Source organism: Arachis hypogaea, chromosome 14, assembly GCF_003086295.3.
Source record: "Arachis hypogaea cultivar Tifrunner chromosome 14, arahy.Tifrunner.gnm2.J5K5, whole genome shotgun sequence".
In the NCBI taxonomy this organism is placed as follows: Eukaryota; Viridiplantae; Streptophyta; class Magnoliopsida; order Fabales; family Fabaceae; genus Arachis; species Arachis hypogaea.
Window position 1 is genome coordinate 4,816,255 of NC_092049.1, and position 20,528 is coordinate 4,836,782.

General features: G+C 29.6%; 1 protein-coding gene across 2 annotated transcripts; it reads left to right on the forward strand.

The window, feature by feature from the left end:
- Positions 1–10,005: 10,005 nt before the first annotated feature.
- LOC112741105 (sugar transporter ERD6-like 16) lies at positions 10,006–15,036 on the forward strand. Of its 2 annotated transcripts, XM_025789943.3 has the most exons (17): positions 10,006–10,834; positions 10,927–10,989; positions 11,064–11,153; positions 11,234–11,293; positions 11,372–11,437; positions 11,525–11,666; positions 12,041–12,105; positions 12,202–12,294; positions 12,499–12,579; positions 12,676–12,760; positions 12,835–12,881; positions 12,980–13,042; positions 13,135–13,194; positions 13,735–13,788; positions 13,897–13,956; positions 14,048–14,162; positions 14,681–15,036. In XM_025789943.3, exons 1-17 carry the CDS (start codon positions 10,667–10,669, stop codon positions 14,803–14,805), a joined length of 1,437 nt encoding a protein of 478 aa, XP_025645728.1. In that variant the 5' UTR covers positions 10,006–10,666; the 3' UTR covers positions 14,806–15,036. The 2 variants fall into 2 exon arrangements, with proteins under 2 accessions (XP_025645728.1, XP_072071502.1); XM_072215401.1 differs by lacking the exon at positions 10,927–10,989 and having other exon boundaries at positions 10,565–10,926.
- Positions 15,037–20,528: the final 5,492 nt, after the last annotated feature.

Sequence of the window (20,528 nt, forward strand, 5' to 3'; positions counted from 1 at the left end):
ATGCTGAAAAACTCTACCAGGATTATTCGAAAGTTGCAGGTTTTTCTACAAGAGTTCAGAGCACAAATAAGAAGGGAAACGAAATTAAGAACCAATTGACTACATGTGGAAGAGAGGGAAAATGGAAATCGAAAATATCTCTGACGGAGAAGACAAACCCCTCAGCAGGATTAAATTGTCCTGAAAGAATTTATATACACATATTAAGGACATTGGTGTTGGATCATTTCCAAGGCCGTGTTGCATCATTCACATCCCTGCTGTGCAAATCAAGCAGAGATGCTTAAACAACATAGGGAACTAAGCATGTCCGTGCATCGTACAATAGAGAATAACGAGGAAGTCGGAATCAGACCAAGCAAAACATACCAATCATTCGTTGCAGCAACCGGGGGTCACAGTGAGTTAAATTTTATCGAAAAAGACGTGAGAAATTACATCACGAGAGAAGTGCGGAATATTTTGGAACTAGAGGATGCAAAAGAATTCGGGAAATACTTATTAAGAATGAAAGAGAAGAATCAAAATTTCTTTTTCGAGCTTGAACTTAAGGACGATTAGTCGATTGAGATTGCTTTTTGGGCGGATGCAAGGAGCAGGGCTGCCTGTGAGTATTTTAGAGATGTTATTTCATTCGATACCACCTACAATACTAACAGGTAATATGTTGTTCTAGTTTATGCTGTCCAATTAATGTTGTTTTATAAATCTGCAGCAGAGGTGTACATTGCATGTTTTTGGGTGTAGAAAGTTATTATTTGGGTATATTTAATGATTTTATTTCTGTTTCGTCGTAATCAGGTATAATCTGGTTTTTAGTTCTTTTATCGGAATGAATCACCACAGTCAGTCAACACTTCTGGGATGCACTTTGATGAAAAACGAGGATACTCAATCATTCAAATACTTATTTGAATGTTGGCTTCGTTACATGGGAGGAAATCCTCCGAAAGGGATTCTCATCGATCAATGTGGATCAATGCAAAGGGCTATCAAGGCTTGTATGCCCACAACAATTCACCATTGGTCAATGCACCATGCCGGGTGTCCAATTTGTTTTTATCCAAATTAAAGGAATATGCCAACTCCTTCAACAGTTTATGTGGCACATTCATCGAAGGGATGTGCATCAAACCATCAAATCCTAATTCCCAAACGATGACCTTCTTTGCTTCACTCATGTTTTTGAACTTTTCATTCAATAGTCTTGTGGAGCATCTCAAACCATTGGTTGGTTTGTTGTAAACAAACCAAACAAGAATTATTTAAATAAGCTATATTTATACTAGAAAAAATATCGTTAATAGATAAAAATATCACCAGTTACACTCAAATCCGATTGATATACACCTAAATAACAGTCACATACACCCAAATAATAGCCACATACATCCAAATAACAATCACATACACCCAATACCAGTCACATACACATTTATTATTTTTTGGATTACACAACATTATATGACTTCAAAATGATATTCAAATCAACCAAACATGCATACAATGACACTACAAGGGCAAGCACAAGCACAACAGCACCAATTACACTCGAATAGGCTTGATATATACTCAAATACCAGTCACATACACCTGTATTATTTTGGATTACATGACATTATATGTGTAACAGCCCATACCACCCGCTAGCACGATATTGTCCGCTTTGGCACACAAGGCCTCACGGTTTTGCCTTTGACGATAGGGATGATAGCCGAAGTCCCCTCACTCACTCGTCAAAACGCGTCATGCTAGGGAGAGGTATCCACACCCTTATAAGGCATGCTTCGTTCCCCTCTCCAACCGATGTGGGCCTTACAATCCACCCCCCTAAGGGAGCCCAGCGCCCTCGCTGGCACATCGATCCGAGTTCTGACTCTGATACCATCTGTAACAACTCAGACCACCCGCTAGCATGATATTGTCCGCTTTGGCACACAAGGCCTCACGGTTTTGCCTTTGACGATAGGGATGATAGCCGAAGCCCCCCACACTCACTCGTCAAAACACGTCATGCTAGGGAGAGGTATCCACACCCTTATAAGGCATGCTTCGTTCCCCTCTCCAACCGATGTGGGCCTTACAATCCACCCCCCTAAGGGAGCCCAGCGCCCTCGCTGGCACATCGATCCGAGTTCTGGCTCTGATACCATCTGTAACAACCCAGACCACCCGCTAGCACGATATTGTTCGCTTTTGGCACACAAGGCCTCACAGTTTTGCCTTTGACGATAGGGATGATAGCCGAAGCCCCCTCACTCACTCGTCAAAATGCGTCATGCTATGGAGAGGTATCCACACCCTTATAAGGCATGCTTAGGGGGGTGGATTATAAGGCCCACATCGGTTGGAGAGGGGAACGAAGTATGCCTTATAAGGTTGATGATAATACTCTCCCAGTATACAATAAAACTTAAGAATTTTTTAATTAATAATAATAAAAAATTCTCAACTCTCTTGAACAAAAAAATCTCTTAATAGTTAAAATACACACTTGATTGATATGTATAAATAATAAACAAGGATTTTTTATTTATATATCTATTACACATAGCAATTATAATTTATTATATACATAAATTATTGTAATTCTTCTATTATTAATAGATATAATATTTTAAACATATACTATTCTTAAAAAATTATTTAGTTTAACCAATAAAAATAATATTTTAAATATATATCATTTTTAAAAAATTATATCTTTTAGTTAAATATATAATATTATGTATTATTATTATAATTAATAATATATAAACAATTAAAAACTCTTTATTAATATTAATAATATTAATTAATCAAATTTATAAATACTTTTTAAAAATAGACTGAACAGCCATATTGGAGTAGATGTTTGAATTTTCTTCGCTGTCTTTCATAAACTTTAGAAAATATTATTAGCAAACTTGAGGCGAAGACGTGGTGCATACACAATACAACTAGTATATAACATATTATACAAGGGAAGTTTTATGGTGGTATTTGTTTTGGTAATTAAGGATGGCATAAGTTTGACTTACAAGTAAATATTAACTAAAAATACTATTTATACAAAAAAAAATTAAATTTAAGACCAAAATAATTTTTTCTCTTATAATTTTTTATAATTACTTTTATCAAAATAATTTTTTATAATTATTTTTATAATTATAAAAAATAATTACAAAAAAATAAAACCAAAATAATATTTTTAATTATATTTATGATTATTATTTTTATTTTTAAAAAATATTTTTTATAATTATTTTTAAAAAATAATTTCTTATAATTATTTTTATTAATATGATTTTTTTATAATTATTTTATTTTTTATTATTTTTAATAATTTCTAAAATAACATCAAAATTATTTTTTTATTATTTTTATTTTTTAAAAAATAATTTCTTATAATTATTTTTATTATTATTTTTACTAAAATAATTTTTTTATAATTATTTTTTATTTTTATAATTTTGAAAAACTAACACAAAATGATATTCTCTCTCTCTTATAGTTTGTTATGATTATTTTTAAACTAATACCAAGAGAAAAAATATCATTTTGATGTTAGGTTCTTAAAATTACAAAAAAAAATAATTATAAAAAATTATTTTGGTAAAAATAATTATAAAAAATTATTTTAGTAAAAATAATAATAATAAATAATTAAAAAATAAAAATAATTATAAAAACTTATTTTAGTAAAAATAATTATAAGAAATTATTTTTTAAAAATAAAAATGATAATAAAATAATTATTATAAATATAATTAAAAAAATTATTTTAATGTTATTTAATTTTTTTTAATTTTTTTATAATTATAAAAATAATTATAAAAAATTATTTTAATAAAAATAATCATAAGAAATTATAAGAGAAAGAGAATTATGTTAGTCAATGGTCATAAATTTATTATAGTGTGTCATGTGTCAATATTTTATTTGTAGGTCAAACTTATATCATTTTTAGCCACCAAAACCAATGCCATTACAGAACTTTCCATTATATAATTAACCGTTCGTAAGTTGAATTTAATTTGCATTGAAAAGAAGATTAAATAGCTTTTACACTTTTCCTTAACATAATGAGAACATTACATTTTTCTTTTAAAAGTTATCCTACTGATTGAAATTACATTATTATTGGATGGCTTACTGCATTAAACAATAAACACCAAGTAAAACTAATGAGTTCATCTCATATGTTGAACTTATTTTAATTATTTGTCCATTTAACCATGCATTATATTAGTATTCATACCATAGCCAAATATAATGCCATGGTCCAAATAGGATTAGTCCAGTTTTACAGAGAACTCATAGAAATTATAAAATTTAACTAAATACTCAGGACACAGCAGTGGCAGAATTTGAAATAAAATTTTGAGGGGACTAGATAGAGGATAATTATCAAGATGCTTTTGATATGGACCATATTTAAGATAAATTTGTCTAATCTCATCTCTTTAGTTTGGGTAATATTGGCAAATTTAAAGCCGTTTTTCAGGGTCTCGTTCCAAAAAATTAAGGTCAAACTTATCAGATGTAACTTTTTGAACTTTTAAAGGTTGTATCTCACTTTTTTTGTGATTCATTAAAATAGAAGAACTTTCTACAGGTGTTGATATTGTAAAAGTTATATGTTTTTCTTCTTAAATATTAGCATTCCTCTTAAAAAATGCATCAATTCTTTGATTTTTCATTATTATTTTATATAAAATTTGAATATATATCTTGTAAAATATGTAAAGAAGAAGTTAGAAGGACATATATTAAAATTTATAATATTTATTAAATTTTTTTATCAATTTATACAAATACAATAATATTAATACTTATTGAATATTCTATTATTTTTTATCATATAAAAAATTAAATTAAATAAACAGTAAAATATAAAATAATATTAAATTAAATAAATAAATAATATCTAATTTTTTATATTTAAACTTAAAGATAGAGGAAGTGTTACTTATTGAACTTATTGAATACTTTAAGTTATAGTAGAGTATTTAAGTCAATTGAACTATTTTTTATCTTTTAAAAAAATACTACTAATTTTTTTATAAAAAATTTTGGGGCCATAACCCCCTTATCTGAACTAAGCTCCACCCTTAAAACACAGTATCATAACCCCTATTCAACCAGACTTGCATAATAAATAAATATCTTGTCATCTATTATTCCAAATATTATCTGGAGTTTAGATCTCATCACAATGTGAGAAATTTTTGAAATAATATGAGAGAAATTATTTAATATTATAAGTAGAGAGGGTTAGGAGTGATGGTTAAATCATCACTCACTCCTATAAATATTCTATCAAATTCAAATTTTTATCAATTTTAATTTACTTTAATCTACTTAAAATTTTTGTTAATTTAAGGATCATAATTCTTTGTAAATACCTTCACTATCACCCAAACAACGACATCGAATAATCCACTGTTTTAATGAACAAATCAAAACCTTCATTAAAGGAACTTAAGAATCTTCACCTATATCAAATTTATCTTTGTTTTAAGTATCACCTCGAAATAATTAGAATGCTACTATCTTAATTATAGCATGTTCAGTTGCTAATAATTTTCTATCAAATTATTGGCTGATGTAACAACATAATTAAACAACTTTATCTAATATCAATTCTGCTAGATAAATTAATAAAAATCTAACTAACAATAAATTAATAAATATTTTTAAATTATATTCTATACTAATTAATAATTATTATTAATTAGTAATTATTTAAAATTAACTAATTAAAACTTATTTACTTATACTTTTTCATCCAATATTGATGATTAGAGGTGTACATGAGTCGGGCCACACCAGGTTTGGTTTAATTCAGACCCGATCCGAAATATAGACCGGGTCTAATTTTTAGATCCTAACCCGATCATAGATCCGATAAAATCTACGCACCTTCGAGTCGGGTGAAAATCGGGTAAAAATCGGGTGAAAATTGAGTCTTTAGCATGTAAAAATCACTTAATCTTCAACCATTATTTCACAATTCACATAGTAAAATTCACTTAAAAAAATATAACAAGAACCAACCATTCTCTAAAATTAAAGCATAACCATAATCAATACTGATATTGTCTAATAACACTAAATATTTAAATCAATACAAATAACACAATATTATATATTAGTCTAAAATCTTAAGCATTTTAAACATAAAATATTAACTTATAATCTTATAATGACTAATAACACAAAATATTAATGTTTACAATATTTAAATTCTACATAACAATAGTCATCATCCATTACTAATAACAAAAAATATTAATTATGTATGATGACCGTGCCACTAGGTTGAGTTCGGGTGACCCGAACTATGGCCCGTACCCGATCCAAAATAATGACCGAGTCTATTTTTGAGACCCTTATCCGACTCTAGACCCATCCGATGAAATCACACTAAATTAGTTCCTAAAGTGTTTGGACCGGATCGGGCCATATACACCCCTATTGATGACTACTCCATAATATGGTGCACATTTAATTTTTTTCCCCTTTCAACCTTCCGAACATTTGTGCAGCTATGCTTCACACATATTATGTATTAAAAAAAAATGTATATACTAAAATATAATTATTAAATTAGTCATTATATATTTATATATAAATATATAAATTAATTTATTTTTAATTTATATTTTATATTTTAATATATATTTTATATTAGTAGTTAATTTTAATAATTAATTTTAATATACATAATTATAATTATAATAGTTGAATTCTCAAATGCAATCATTATTACTTTCCTTTTAATTTTTTTCAAATGAGTTATAAAATAACTGCCGTCCAAATTCTGTGGGGAAGAACATGATGTATGGCATTTCTCCTGTCCTAACATATATGGAAAAATTAAAGGTTACTTTAGAACCAAGTGGACAATATATTTAACATCATACTATAATTTTCTATTAGGTTTTGACATTTTCCAACAAACATGGTTCAAGATCGATCAACATGCTAATACGGACAAGATACAGCAATATTAATACGATTAACTATATATTATATAGGTATCGAAAATTAACCACCAATTGATTAGTAGTGTATAAAAGTATATATAACAACTTAATATTCATATTCATAATCAAATTTTATGGAGGGTAAACAGCTAAAATTATTTTCGATTTTTGAACATACTTACAAAAATATTCATTATTTTTAAGGTAAAACACCTTAATAAACCAAATGCACATCAATATTACCTGAATGTTTTAAACTAGAAAATGCAACGTCAAAGTTCCAAAACACATTTTTATATAAATCGAATTGATTAAATTCGATTTAATGAAAAACGTAGTAAATCAAATCCAATGGATTTGAATTAGATGAAAAACGTTAATGGAATGAAAATCGAATCAAGTGGATTCGAATTAAATGCATGGTTAAAATGCTAATAAATCGAATGGATTGGTTTCGATTTACATGTTTACTTCGTCTCCCATAGTTCGAATCTAATGAATTCAACCAACACAAGTTGGCACAGATGGATGAGAATCTGTATCCCTTAACTATCTCTCTCGGATTCGATCCTTATTAGAGGATGGAAATAGAACTTACTTGTTTGGGAGGATCGCCTACCTCTGCAGTATTCGAGGGATTAGTCATTGGACTTCCGACATGATAAATATGCAAATAAAAAAAAAGGATTAAATTCAGAAAATATCGAGATCCATATTCATATTAGCTAATATCCAACAATAATATGTATGTTGGCAATGTGTAAAAACAAAAACTATGAAATAATTAGCCCACGACTAATATAACAATCAAAGCAATTCACCACATCATCTATCTCTCAATCCTTGTCTTCTGCAACCACTTAAAGCTATTGTAATCACCACAACTCCAAAACCTAATCTTTTTCAGAATATATAATCATACCTCAAAAACTAAACTTTCATAAAATCTTAATTAAAAATTTACTCTTGATTAACTACGAAAACAACGTAACTGAAGGAACCCACGATAAAACTATTGCAACCACATAAAAAAATATTATAAGAATTTTTCCATTCTCAGACCCATTGAATTGGCTTTGGTTCTTATTTACATAAATTTCAAAAATCCAATCACTGTGTCAACAAGTATATTACATATTCACGTAATGGCCCATATTAAGTTCACTTTCTAAAGCCCATTGCACAAGCAACATAGATTTAGTAATAATATAATAAAATAATATTTTTTAAAATAATTTAATATTTCAAACTCATTTAATTAACATTTCATTAGCATTTCATCATGATCTACTTAACACGTATTACAACGCCTATTTAGAGACAAATTCTAAAAAGGGATTGGACTCACAACTACAAATGTTATTACCAACAGCATCTAGCAACTATACTCGGAAAATAAGATCGAAACGACATGTGTTTTAAATTTAACCATGACACGCACCATTCAGCAAAAAAAGATAAATTTTATTTTAGTATCATAGAATTGTCTTTATTTATTAGGAGTTCTTTCTGAAAACGTGGCTTAAATAATAATACTAGTTTAGAGTTAAATTATGTTAATAACTGTCATATTATAGAGTTTGAAGTAATTATTTTGCTCTCGAAGTCAGGTCGAATATCTTATAGTTAGACAAATCTGACTTGATTTATTGATCAAAATAAGAAGATTGAACACCTTAGTATTTTGGACTTGATTGGTTGGATTTTCTTGTAAGACTTATTGAATCGAATGCATTTTGTGCTAACGGATGGTTTTGAATCATTATCAAAATAAGTAAGTTGTGAGAAAGTTTATTTATTTTATTAAAAATGTAAAATACGCAAAAATATATTCAAAAAATAATGACTTATGATATTTATATATAGCATTTTGATTTATTGTAAACCTACAGAATTATTAAACTAAGTTAGATTGATTTAGTGGTTAGCTTATTAGTTTATTTAAATAAATATCAATTGTTTGAATTTTGTCTTGTGTATTTAGAAATTTATTGATAAATAACAAATCGATAAACCCCTAAATAAATTTCTAATCTAGAACAGATTAATTTTTAACTTATTAGGTTAGAAGATATAGTAGGAGAAAAAAAAATAAACATACAGAATTCTTATTATATTCAATGAAGATCGAATACCTTTAGAAAGCTGAGCTGTTATTAAAAAAATATGTATTACCATGTGTGTGTTCAGCAAAAAGATATTATATTGATGCAATGAAGCCTCCAAGTTTGAATCATAACTTCATAAGTACTAATTTTGTTTTCTTAATGCCTCATTAATAAACTACCAAACAAAAATATCTGCAACTACCCTCCTGGTTACATAATATTTTTTTTTCCTAACACATGCATCACTATTCCAAAACCTGGTATTAACAATATGTATTAGAGGACGAGTAGAATATATATTTTTTTAATTATTATTTAGTTATTAATATTTAAAAATATAAATTAAAAATATATTATTAAATTATTGAACTAAATAAATTAGATTAATAACTAAAAATAATAACCGAAAAAAATAAATTTTGCTAATTTTTGAATATTTTTTTATAATTATTCCATAAATAAATTAATAAATAATGATTGATCACACTTGTTGCGTATGTATATATGTATGTATGTATGTATGTATGAAAGAAAGAAAGAAGGTAAGGTGGTTGATCCGAGTAAGAACCACGTAAGCATAGCTAGATGGATAAAGAATCGTAAAGGCCAAACTATATTGAATATTTGCAACTTGCATTGCTTGTTTTCTATATATATAATCCATTTAGGAATACGTCAGAATTTGCTCTGTCATTCTAACCGCTACCACCACTGACAGCTTCTATCCCACGTGATCTTATGTGTTTTTAACCCTTCATGCAATAATCAATTCAATTTTTTATTTTCATATCAATAAAAATAACTAATTTAATTAAGAATAATAAAAATATTCATTTTAAATTTGATGCAAGCACGTAGTGACGTGAAAAATTGTTATTCGCGTATTGTATTTATGCAATACATATTGAGTTTGATTAGAATTCATATGCTGAAATAAGGCAACTAAGTGTTTTACAAACGTAACCAACAATGATAGTCCAATCCAAGATTTTGGTTTCGAAATAAAGTATATTCAATTCTTATACCAAGTTGAGTGTATTATATATTTAAAAAAATAAGAAAAATCCAAAATAACCCTGACAATTATTTTAAAAGACAACGAGGTCTTTGAAAAAACAATTTTTAATTTAGTCCTTGACAATTACTTCGAAAGGATAGCTTCTTTGCAAAAAAAAAAAATCAATATTTTTTTTGGCACAGGGAGTCCAAAAAAAAATATTAGAGGTCAGATTGGGTGTTTTTTTTTTTTTGGGTCTCGTTGTCCTTTTAAGATAATTGTCAGGGGTCGGATAGGATATTCACTCTTAAAAATGCTATTTGTATACCAAAATTAGTCACTAATGTATTTATGTATAAATACATATGTAGTTTAATTTATTTTCAATATGTATTTATATTTTAACATATATTTTATACCGGTGGCTGATTATGATGTATATGTAGCATAATTCTTATATATTTCACGTTGGAGAGTTGTATAATCCTATCCAACATAATAATAACAATGATGGCGAAAATTCAATATAAGTAGCATTCTATTCTTCACAACTACTACTACCACATTCTTTTTGTCATAAGATAATTGAGATGGCAATTGAGGAACACAAAGATGTTGAGAGTGGTGGTGATTTGCAAGAACCGTTTATTCAACATGCACATGATGATGATGATAATAACAATAATGGATCCTCCATTGGGATGGTTATACTTAGCACACTTGTTGCTGTTTGTGGTTCCTTCTCATTTGGAACTTGTGTATGTTCAATTAACCTTAGCTTAATTAACTACTAATTTTTTTTAATTGCATGTTGAATGATGATCATGATGATGAAGATTATGTGAATCAGGTGGGTTATTCAGCACCAACTCAAGCAGCTATTAGAGCAGATCTTAATCTCTCTCTTGCTCAGGTTAATTACTTATTATCAATTTCCCTTTTTATATATGTTGTGATTATTAATAATTTTATGTAAAATGGTGGCAGTTTTCGTTGTTTGGTTCATTAGTAACCATTGGAGCAATGCTTGGGGCTATAACAAGTGGTCACATTACTGATTTCATTGGCCGCAAAGGAGTATGTATATGCTTAATTAATATCTTCAATTAAAGTATTAATTAATGTTAAGTTTCTTATTATTTTTGTAATAATTACAGGCGATGAGAATTTCATCAGGATTTTGCATTACAGGTTGGATAGCTGTCTTCTTCTCCAAGGTAATTAATAACAATAATTCCATCTTCTGCACCACACAATATTATTTTTCATATTATAATGTTGATAATATAATGCAGGACTCTTTCATACTTGACTTGGGAAGATTTTTCACTGGCTATGGAATTGGAGTTATCTCATATGTGGTATATATATTACTACAATGTTCAAATAATATAGATCTTAGCTTATTCATATATATATTAATATTAATGACTAAGAAAATGGAACAGGTTCCAATATATATAGCAGAAATATCACCTAAAAATCTTCGTGGAGGACTTGCAACAACAAACCAGCTTCTCATTGTGATTGGATCATCAGTCTCATTCTTAATAGGAAGTGTTGTAAATTGGAGACTACTAGCACTATCAGGTAATTAAGTAACAACATCATTTAATTTAGAGTGAATATCCCATCCGGCCCCTGACAATTATCTCGAAAGGACAACGAGGTTCCTAAGAAAAAAAAAACACTCAATCCGATCTCTGATATTTTTTTTTGGGACTGATTAGTCCCTGTGCCAAAAAAAACAACATTGATTTTTTTTTGGCACAGGGACCTTGTTGTCCTTTCGAGGTAATTGTCAGGAGTTGGATTGGGATTTTTTTTTGTCAAGGGTCTCGTTGTCTTTCGAGGTAATTGTCAGGGACTATTTTGAGTTTTTCTCTTTAATTTTATACAAATCTTGCTTTAGTTGTGATGAAAAAATGGTCTAATTCTATTGGTTTTGCTTGGAAATTTTGAAGGCTTAGCACCTTGCATTTGCTTGTTGATTGGTTTGTGTTTCATTCCAGAATCTCCTAGATGGCTGGTAATAATTAATTAAGCATTATTATATACAATAATAATAATAAGAAACCAAGCTGTGAAATGAAAATTAATTAAAATGAGCATGATTTTTTTTCAGGCAAAAGTTGGGCGTGAAAAGGAATTTCAACTAGCTTTGAGAAGACTTAGGGGTAAAGATGCTGATATTTCACATGAAGCTCAAGAAATTCTGGTACTTAGCTTTCAATATTATAATCTCTGATCATAAGAGGCTGATATCCAATTAGTTGCTGCCATGTAAGCAAGAGTGGTCTTTTTGAGATACTATTTTCGCTTACATGGTCGCATTTGATTTGGCGTGCGTCAATTTAAAACTATTTTACACTGACAGTATATGCATACTAATTGAGCCGAACAAATTTGGTGATTTGAACAGGATTATATTGAAAGTCTTCAAAGCCTTCCTAAAGCTAAGCTATTGGATTTGTTCCAAAGCAAATACATGAGATCTTTAGTTGTAAGTAACATACTATTTATTGCAGAAACTTAGTCACAAAATGTAATTAAATTGGTCAAATCAAAAGGTTTCTAATAGTTTGTTACATAATTTCAGATTGGTGTTGGTTTAATGGTATGTCAACAAGCTAGTGGAATCAATGGTATAGGATTCTATGCATCTGAGACTTTTGTAGCTTCTGGTAAGTAATGAGAAGAACAAATAATTCTGTTTCTTCATATCATGTTCATTCATCTATGGTTTGATTTGTTGCAGGGCTTTCTTCAGGAAAAGTTGGTACCATAGCCTATGCTTTAATACAGGTAGTTGATCACTCTATACAAATGCTTCTAAGTTCTAAGAAAGTAATCATGTACCTACATTTTCATGTATGAACTTCATTTGTTACCATGAATCACAGGTTCCATTTACAGCATTGGGAGCAATACTGATGGATAAAACTGGAAGAAGACCTCTCATAACAGTAAAAAAAATTTTTTTTTGTTAACACTCATTTATATGAAATAATGAGAATCAGAAGTTTGATACTTAAACTAAAGTTTTATTTGTTCACAGGTTTCTGCTAGTGGCACTTTCGTAGGCTGTTTTATTACTGGAATTGCTTTCTTTCTTAAGGCAAGTCTATATATATTACATAGGAGTGTTAGGGCTAGCAACTTTTGGTATTTGTAGCCATCAAATAGTCATCAATGATAATTTTAATGGTATGAGATTGGTGTGAGATTTTATCTAATGGCTCACTCTTCCTTATTGGTTACATACTGGCCAAAATTTAGAAAAGTTGCTGGCCCTCTAGACTTTTCCTATATTATATTTTAATTTAACTATAGATATAATGTGCATATGTTTTAGAGAAAAGGACAAATAGGTCCTTGACCTTTTGTCCCGCGGACATTTTTGTCCCTGGCCATTGAAAAATACTTTTAAGTCTTTGACCTTTACAAAACTTGGACGGATCAGTCCCTGACGGAGGCATTTGGACGGAGGGACTGATCCGTCCAAGTTTTGTGAAGATCAGAAACTTAAAAATATTTTTTTTCAATGGTCAGAGACAAAAATGTCCGCAAGACAAAAGGTTAGGGACCTATTTGTCCTTTTCTCTATGTTTTATTATTCAGTTCATAAATTTCATTTTTTGTGACTCAATGAATTCAGGGTCAAAGCTTATTGCTTGAGTGGGTACCAACATTAGTAGTTTCTGGTGTGTTGGTGAGTTTAATTTTCCACCTTCAATTAAATTCACAATCCTTAAGCTTATTATTTAGATTCAGATTTTGAGCTGAAAATGATTCATCTATTGGTTTTTGTTGTTATCAGATATATATTGCATCATTTGCAATTGGAATGGGATCAGTTCCTTGGGTGATTATGTCTGAGGTATGTATTATAGTTAAGAGTTTAATAAATAGTAGAAAAATTAAGAAAATGTTTTTTTTTTTTTTCTCTAATACAATATGTCACATTGCAGATCTTTCCCATAAATATTAAGGGAAGTGCTGGGAGCTTGGTAGTGTTATTGACATGGCTTGGAGCTTGGATAGTTTCATATACTTACAATTTTTTAATGGATTGGAGTGCTCCTGGTAAGTAACATTTCTATATTTTTTTTGAAATAAAAAGCTCAACACAACAAGGTGGAGCATCAACGTCTCAATAGAAAAGTATTAAATAGATAAAATAAACTAATTCCTAATCATTTTCGATAAAAACCATCAACAACCCAAAAGATCAAATATCACTCCACTCTTTGTAACTTTTAATCGACCTGTTGACTATTCTTGCAACACCCTGATTATTGATTCCTGAAAATTCTGTCATTTCTTTTCAACCAAGTGCTCCAGATGATAACAATGAAACCAAATTTACCACCAATATTCTATTAATTCGATTGCACGATTGACCCTCTAAACCACGTAAACTTATGGTCATTCATCTCTATATCCACCAATTCAAAAATGCTGTTAACATTTCTATAAATAATATTGTTGGTGTAAAAAAAATCAATTATCATGAGTTATTTAATTTATTTTTAATTTATATTTTATATTTTATTATATATTTTATACGGAAGATTAATTTTGTATTATTATCTTTTGGACAGGTACTTTCTTTTTATATGCTGTTGGATGCCTCTTAACTATTGTATTTGTAGGAAAACTAGTTCCAGAAACCAAAGGAAAAACACTGGAAGAAATTCAAGCATGCATTAACACAGAGCAAAAATAAATTAATTAATTAATCAAGAAAGATGAGATGAATTAGATTCTAAAATTGTATTGTTCTTTTTTACATCCATTTTGTCAATAGGATCCCCAAAGACACAAGCACATGAGAGTAATAGATGAGTTGCAGTATTGTAACGAATAGTAGTAGTAAATATGTGTTCATTAATTGTAAAATTATTGTTTTAATTGTTGGCTCTCAAGAGTATTATTGGATTAAGAAGTTTTTTTCATATTTATTTTCTTGACCGGCATATTTTGCTGGTACTTGTGAGTTGTGACTCTTATCAGTTATCATGCAAAGACTTAAATTTAAGCATTACTAAATTTTTAGAGAATAAATAGACAAAAATACATATAAAAGAGTTTGTTGTAAATAAAAATACATACATTAAAGTTTATAAATATCAAAAATACACTCTAAAAACTGATTTTGATGGACAAAAGTCTCATGCCGATAATAAATATGTAAGATCTGAAATATACTTTTGTTTAAGAAAAATAATATTTGGAATTTTTTAATATTTAAATTAAATAAATATAAAATTTATTAAAATACATAAAGTATAGCATAATTATATAAATATCTAATTGGTCACATCTCAATTATTGAAGAAATTTTCAAAAAATGAATAGATCTCAAGTACTGAAATTTTAATATGTGCCAGAAGAGTTAAATGGAATTTTAGTATCCGAAATATATGCAATGGGAATATAAGCTTGATCATAGTGACTCGGTATATGGTCATTTTTTATTCCAGTGGTATATTTTTTTTAGAGCATGTTTGATCATGGTGTTATGACAGTTGGTTATAGTACAAATAAAATTGGTACCGGTTATAGTACAAATAAAATTGGTACTGATTGGATTGTTAAGAACCCAGGAAATACTGAATGGGATGAGAGAGGGTACATAAAGATGAAGAGAGGCATATATATTGGTCTTGGATTATGTGGAATCGCCATGAATGCTTTTTATTACAATGTTCGGTGAATTCAAGTTTTCATGATGAATATGTTTTTTTTTTTTACTAAACAAAAAAGAAAAAAAAACAAAATTAAATTAATTGGTTAGGTTCATATTTAAATCTATTAGATGTTGAAACTCACTCTATGGTTGGCTCCAATTCGAGTGAATATCCGCGCCAAAAATAGCTGTTCTAGTCATCCAATCTACAACACTATTTGCATTCCTCTGAATTAAAAGAATAGAGACTCTTCAATTCCAATTCATAACCTCCTGTATATGCTTTGACAAATCCCATTCTGAAATATCTTTACCAAGCATTTTTTGGTTTACCAAAAAAAGAGCTTCTAAACCGTCTGTTTCATAAATAACCTCACGAAATCCACAATCACAAGTTAGAAGTAAACCTCTCCAAATCGCATACAATTCACCAAAAAGAACACTGCACACTTCGGCTTTCTTAGTGCAACCTTTCAACTAACATCCATCAGAATTGCGAATGATACAACCAAAACCAGCATAACCAAAAGGAGTAAAACAACTAGCATCACAATTCAATTTAACAGAATGAACTGGAGATGGAACCCAATACAAACAAAGCGAAGGAGGAGACAAAGATTGATGCATAGTAAAAATAGTATGGAGCTCTCTTACTGAACTACGAATCAAACTCACCACTTTACTAGGACTCCAAGAGTCATCTGTATTAAATAAGCTATGATTCCTGCTTCTCCAAATCCACCAGATAGTCGAAAAGAAAAGAAAAACATCTCCACTCCTTGTACCTCTGTAAAGTCAATCACGTAAATCCGAGTTATCTCTTAAAAGGTTTCAGACCTCCTTGGCACTAGGGAACTCCCGAAGACAATAAAAAATGGATTTAGAACCATTTTAACACCAATGACAAGTGCTAGATAAAGTTAAGTCACGACCCAAACGAAACTCTGTAGTAAAATCCTCCCTCTGACGAATATGTTATTTTCTTTTGGTTCTAATGGTATTTATATATTCATAAATAAAAATTTTAAATTTTTATTTTAATAATAAATAATAAATTAATTAAAAATTAAATTTTTTATAAAAATAATAAGGTCTTTTTAATAAATAATAGATATGTATATTTGTTTTTGTTGAAATAAATTAAATTATTAATTAAATATACTCGTATTATTATACTGATTATTTATGAGTATGAACAAACTATTATATTTAATTATTTATACTCATATATTTGATTATTATACTCGTATATTTGATTATTTATAATTAAATTATTTATGATTATTTTAAAAGAGTATTATATTTAATAAAATTATTGTCTTCTAGATATTATTGTGTGATATGATTAGATTAATTTTATATTGTATAGATATTATCTTATTATACTAACATAGAAGATGACATTATAAGGCTAAGTATGTATGTAGAGTGTAGCCAATTTATTTTTATACGATTTAATTTAATAATATCATTTTTTTAAAATTAAATTTGCAATACTCATAAATAACTAGTACAATAATACAAGTATATTTGTTTTTATTGAATTAAATTGGATGAGCACATCTTGGATACTCGCATTGTGCATATCTTGGGTACCGAGTCCATATTCTATTTTTGGTTAGGGATGAATGCGGATCGAATCGGATCGGATATGACCAAATTTTTTATTCGATCTGCACTAAAATCATCGGATCGGATCAGATTCAATATCCACAGTTTTTAAGCTTGATCCGATCCGATCCGCATATTTGCGGATCGGATCAGATATCCGCAAAACACAAAAATATTTTTAAAAACTTATTTTTATTAAAAAATATCAATAAAATTTATTTTTTCCTATTCTTTTAAATATGTTTACTTTTAAAATAATTTTAAACATACTTTTCTTAAATAATAAATTAAAGTAATACAACATATATGATAATTATTAGTTGAAATAAAACATAAAAAGAATATTTACTTATTTATTCTTTATTTTTGCGGATATGCAAATCGGATATGCGGAAACCTACACAAAATCCGCGATCCGATTTGATTAGTGTGCGGATCGGATCCATATCTGCAATTTTCGGATCAGGTTCGGATAATCACCGCGGATATGCAGATCGGATCCGATTCATGAATATCTTTTTGCATGTATCTTGGATACCGAGACCCCATTTAACACTTCTAACACAGATTGGGTCTCAGTACCCGAGATATGTTTATTTTTTGGAATTCTCCACCGATCGAGATATGGCCAATTGTGTATTTATGTAATTATGTTGTACTTTATGTATTTTCGTAAATTTTATATTTATTTAATTTAAATAAAAAAATTCCCAATATTTGAGATATATTTTGATATTTATAATTTTTAATGTGTACTTTTATCCACTCCAAACTTTTTCATGTGTACTTTTATCCATTTACTCTTTTTTAGAAGTAATTTTCTTAAATTTATATCAATAAGGTGATTTCTTTTTTTGTTATTTACAATATTAGAGTAAAAACTTAAATTTAAGCCCTACTAATTTTTTAGAAGTATTTTTTTTTATGTTGATCAAAATAAAAACATTATTTCATTAAATTAGTTTCTTAAGTAAAATCATTATTGTTTTTATTTTTTTTATGAGACATAATCATACTTCATTTTGTTAAGTAGTAAATGTGAGAAGTGTAATAAGATAGTTTCACATTAAAAAAAGTAATAAAGAGAAAGGAATTTATAAGATAAGAGATTCATTAACTTATCTTATATTCTCTCACTTAGTTTCTTTTAGAATTCTCCCCAGTGATTGAGAGATTTTCATGGTGGCCCAACAAATAGTATCAGAGATAAAACTTGACACTTTAAGATTTTGAGTTGGATGTGGTATATTCTCATCTTATGCTTGGCTCTTTTCCAGTCTGGTACTCAAGGAGTATTCAAAGTGAAGCAGCATCGAAAGTCATCAAATCCATTAACTTGACACCTTAAGATTTTGAGTTGGATATACTATTTTCTCATCTTATGTTCTATGGGTTAGATGTGGTGTCTTCTCACTTAGTTCCTCCCCGAACTCTTTCCAGTGGAACTCCTCATAATGGCTCAACAAGTGGTATCAGAGCCGATAGTTAATTAGTTTGGTGTGAGGAATGTAATAAATTAGTCCCACATTGATGAAAACAAGAAATAGTGAGAAGTTTATAAGATAAGAAATCCATTTTGACTTGACGCTTTATTACATAAAATGAAGGTCCATTCAACATATTCAGCTACTCAATCACTGTTCTATATCTTCTACAGTCTCCTTTTTGCTACCATAAGCCTAGTTTTTCCTCAACTACGTCCAAAGAAAAGAAAAAGCCCACAAACTAACCTCTTTTTCTGGCCCACAAATGTCGATTAAATTATATGCTAATGATGGCTAATTAGTAATTACTATTGATTGACCAACACAAACAGAATTTACATGATGTCACAGTCCATTACAAAATGGTGTCCAAAACATGCGTTTATACATCAACACGCTATGCAAGTAGGGATGGCAAAACTCCCCGAGACGCGGGGATTCCTGCGGGGACTGCCCCGAATGAGGATCCGACTGTGGGGAATTTTCCCTGTGGGGATGGGGACGGGGGACAAAATTCCCCTGAGGCAGACGCGGGGACCCGAGTGGGGATCCCCGCTAATCCCCGAAGTTCATAAATTTACTAAATTGTCCTTAATAGTTTATTTCTCATATATGTTTTTTAGTCATTTCACACACACACACACAAAACTCCTAATCCTTATTTGCATAACTCTTCTTCAATTCAGAAATCTCTAACATTGTCCATACTCCATCCAACCTCTGCAGCCATCCTCTCGCCGCTCTCCCTTCTCACCGTATCGTCACACCTCACCGTGCCATGATTCTCACCGCATCGTGCTCTCTATTTGCGGCGTTCCTTTCCGTAACTTTGTCGTTGTGTCCATTCTCCTCTCTGTTGCCATGTCTCCCACCTTGTCCACTTTTCTATCCTCTGGCTTTTTGTTATGTCCCCCATTGCGTCATTTTGAAAGAAGTCACCATCTTGTTGTTTAGACTTTTTATATAAAATCTTGTTATTTTTGTATAGAATGGATATTTACACCTCTATTCATATAGAAATTAATAATTAGTTAGAACTATCAGATAGATGGGGAAATGGGTCCCCGTGGGGAATGGGACCCTGTAGAGAATGGGGATTGGGAGCAATATTCCCCCACGGCGGGAAATGGAGGTGGGGACGGGGAGTAAATCTGGAGGTGGGGATGGGGAGCAGGGAGGCATCCCCCGCCCCCGCCCCCGCCCCCGCCCTGCCCCATTGACATCCCTATATGCAAGGTCAACATGATATAATAATTACTGTTGTCAACCCCACAGAATATATATATATATATATATATATATATATATATATATATATATATATATATATATATATATATATATTATTTTTTCAATTAAAATTATTAAGTTGCTGGTATTTGCTCTCCAAAATTATCTCAAGTAAGGTTTTGAGTTGGATATGATATTTTTTCATCTTATGTTCTCTGAGTTGGATGTGGTGTCTTTTCACTTAGTTTCTCTCGAAGTCTCTCCAGTGGTCGAGAACTCCTCATGGTAGCCTAACAAGTGGTATCAGAGTAGACCGTTAATCGGTTTGGTGAGAGAAGTGTAATGAATTAGTCCCACATTGAAGAAAATAAGAAAGAGTGAGAAGTTTATAACATAAGAGATCCATTTTATCTTGATGCTTCATTATACAAAATG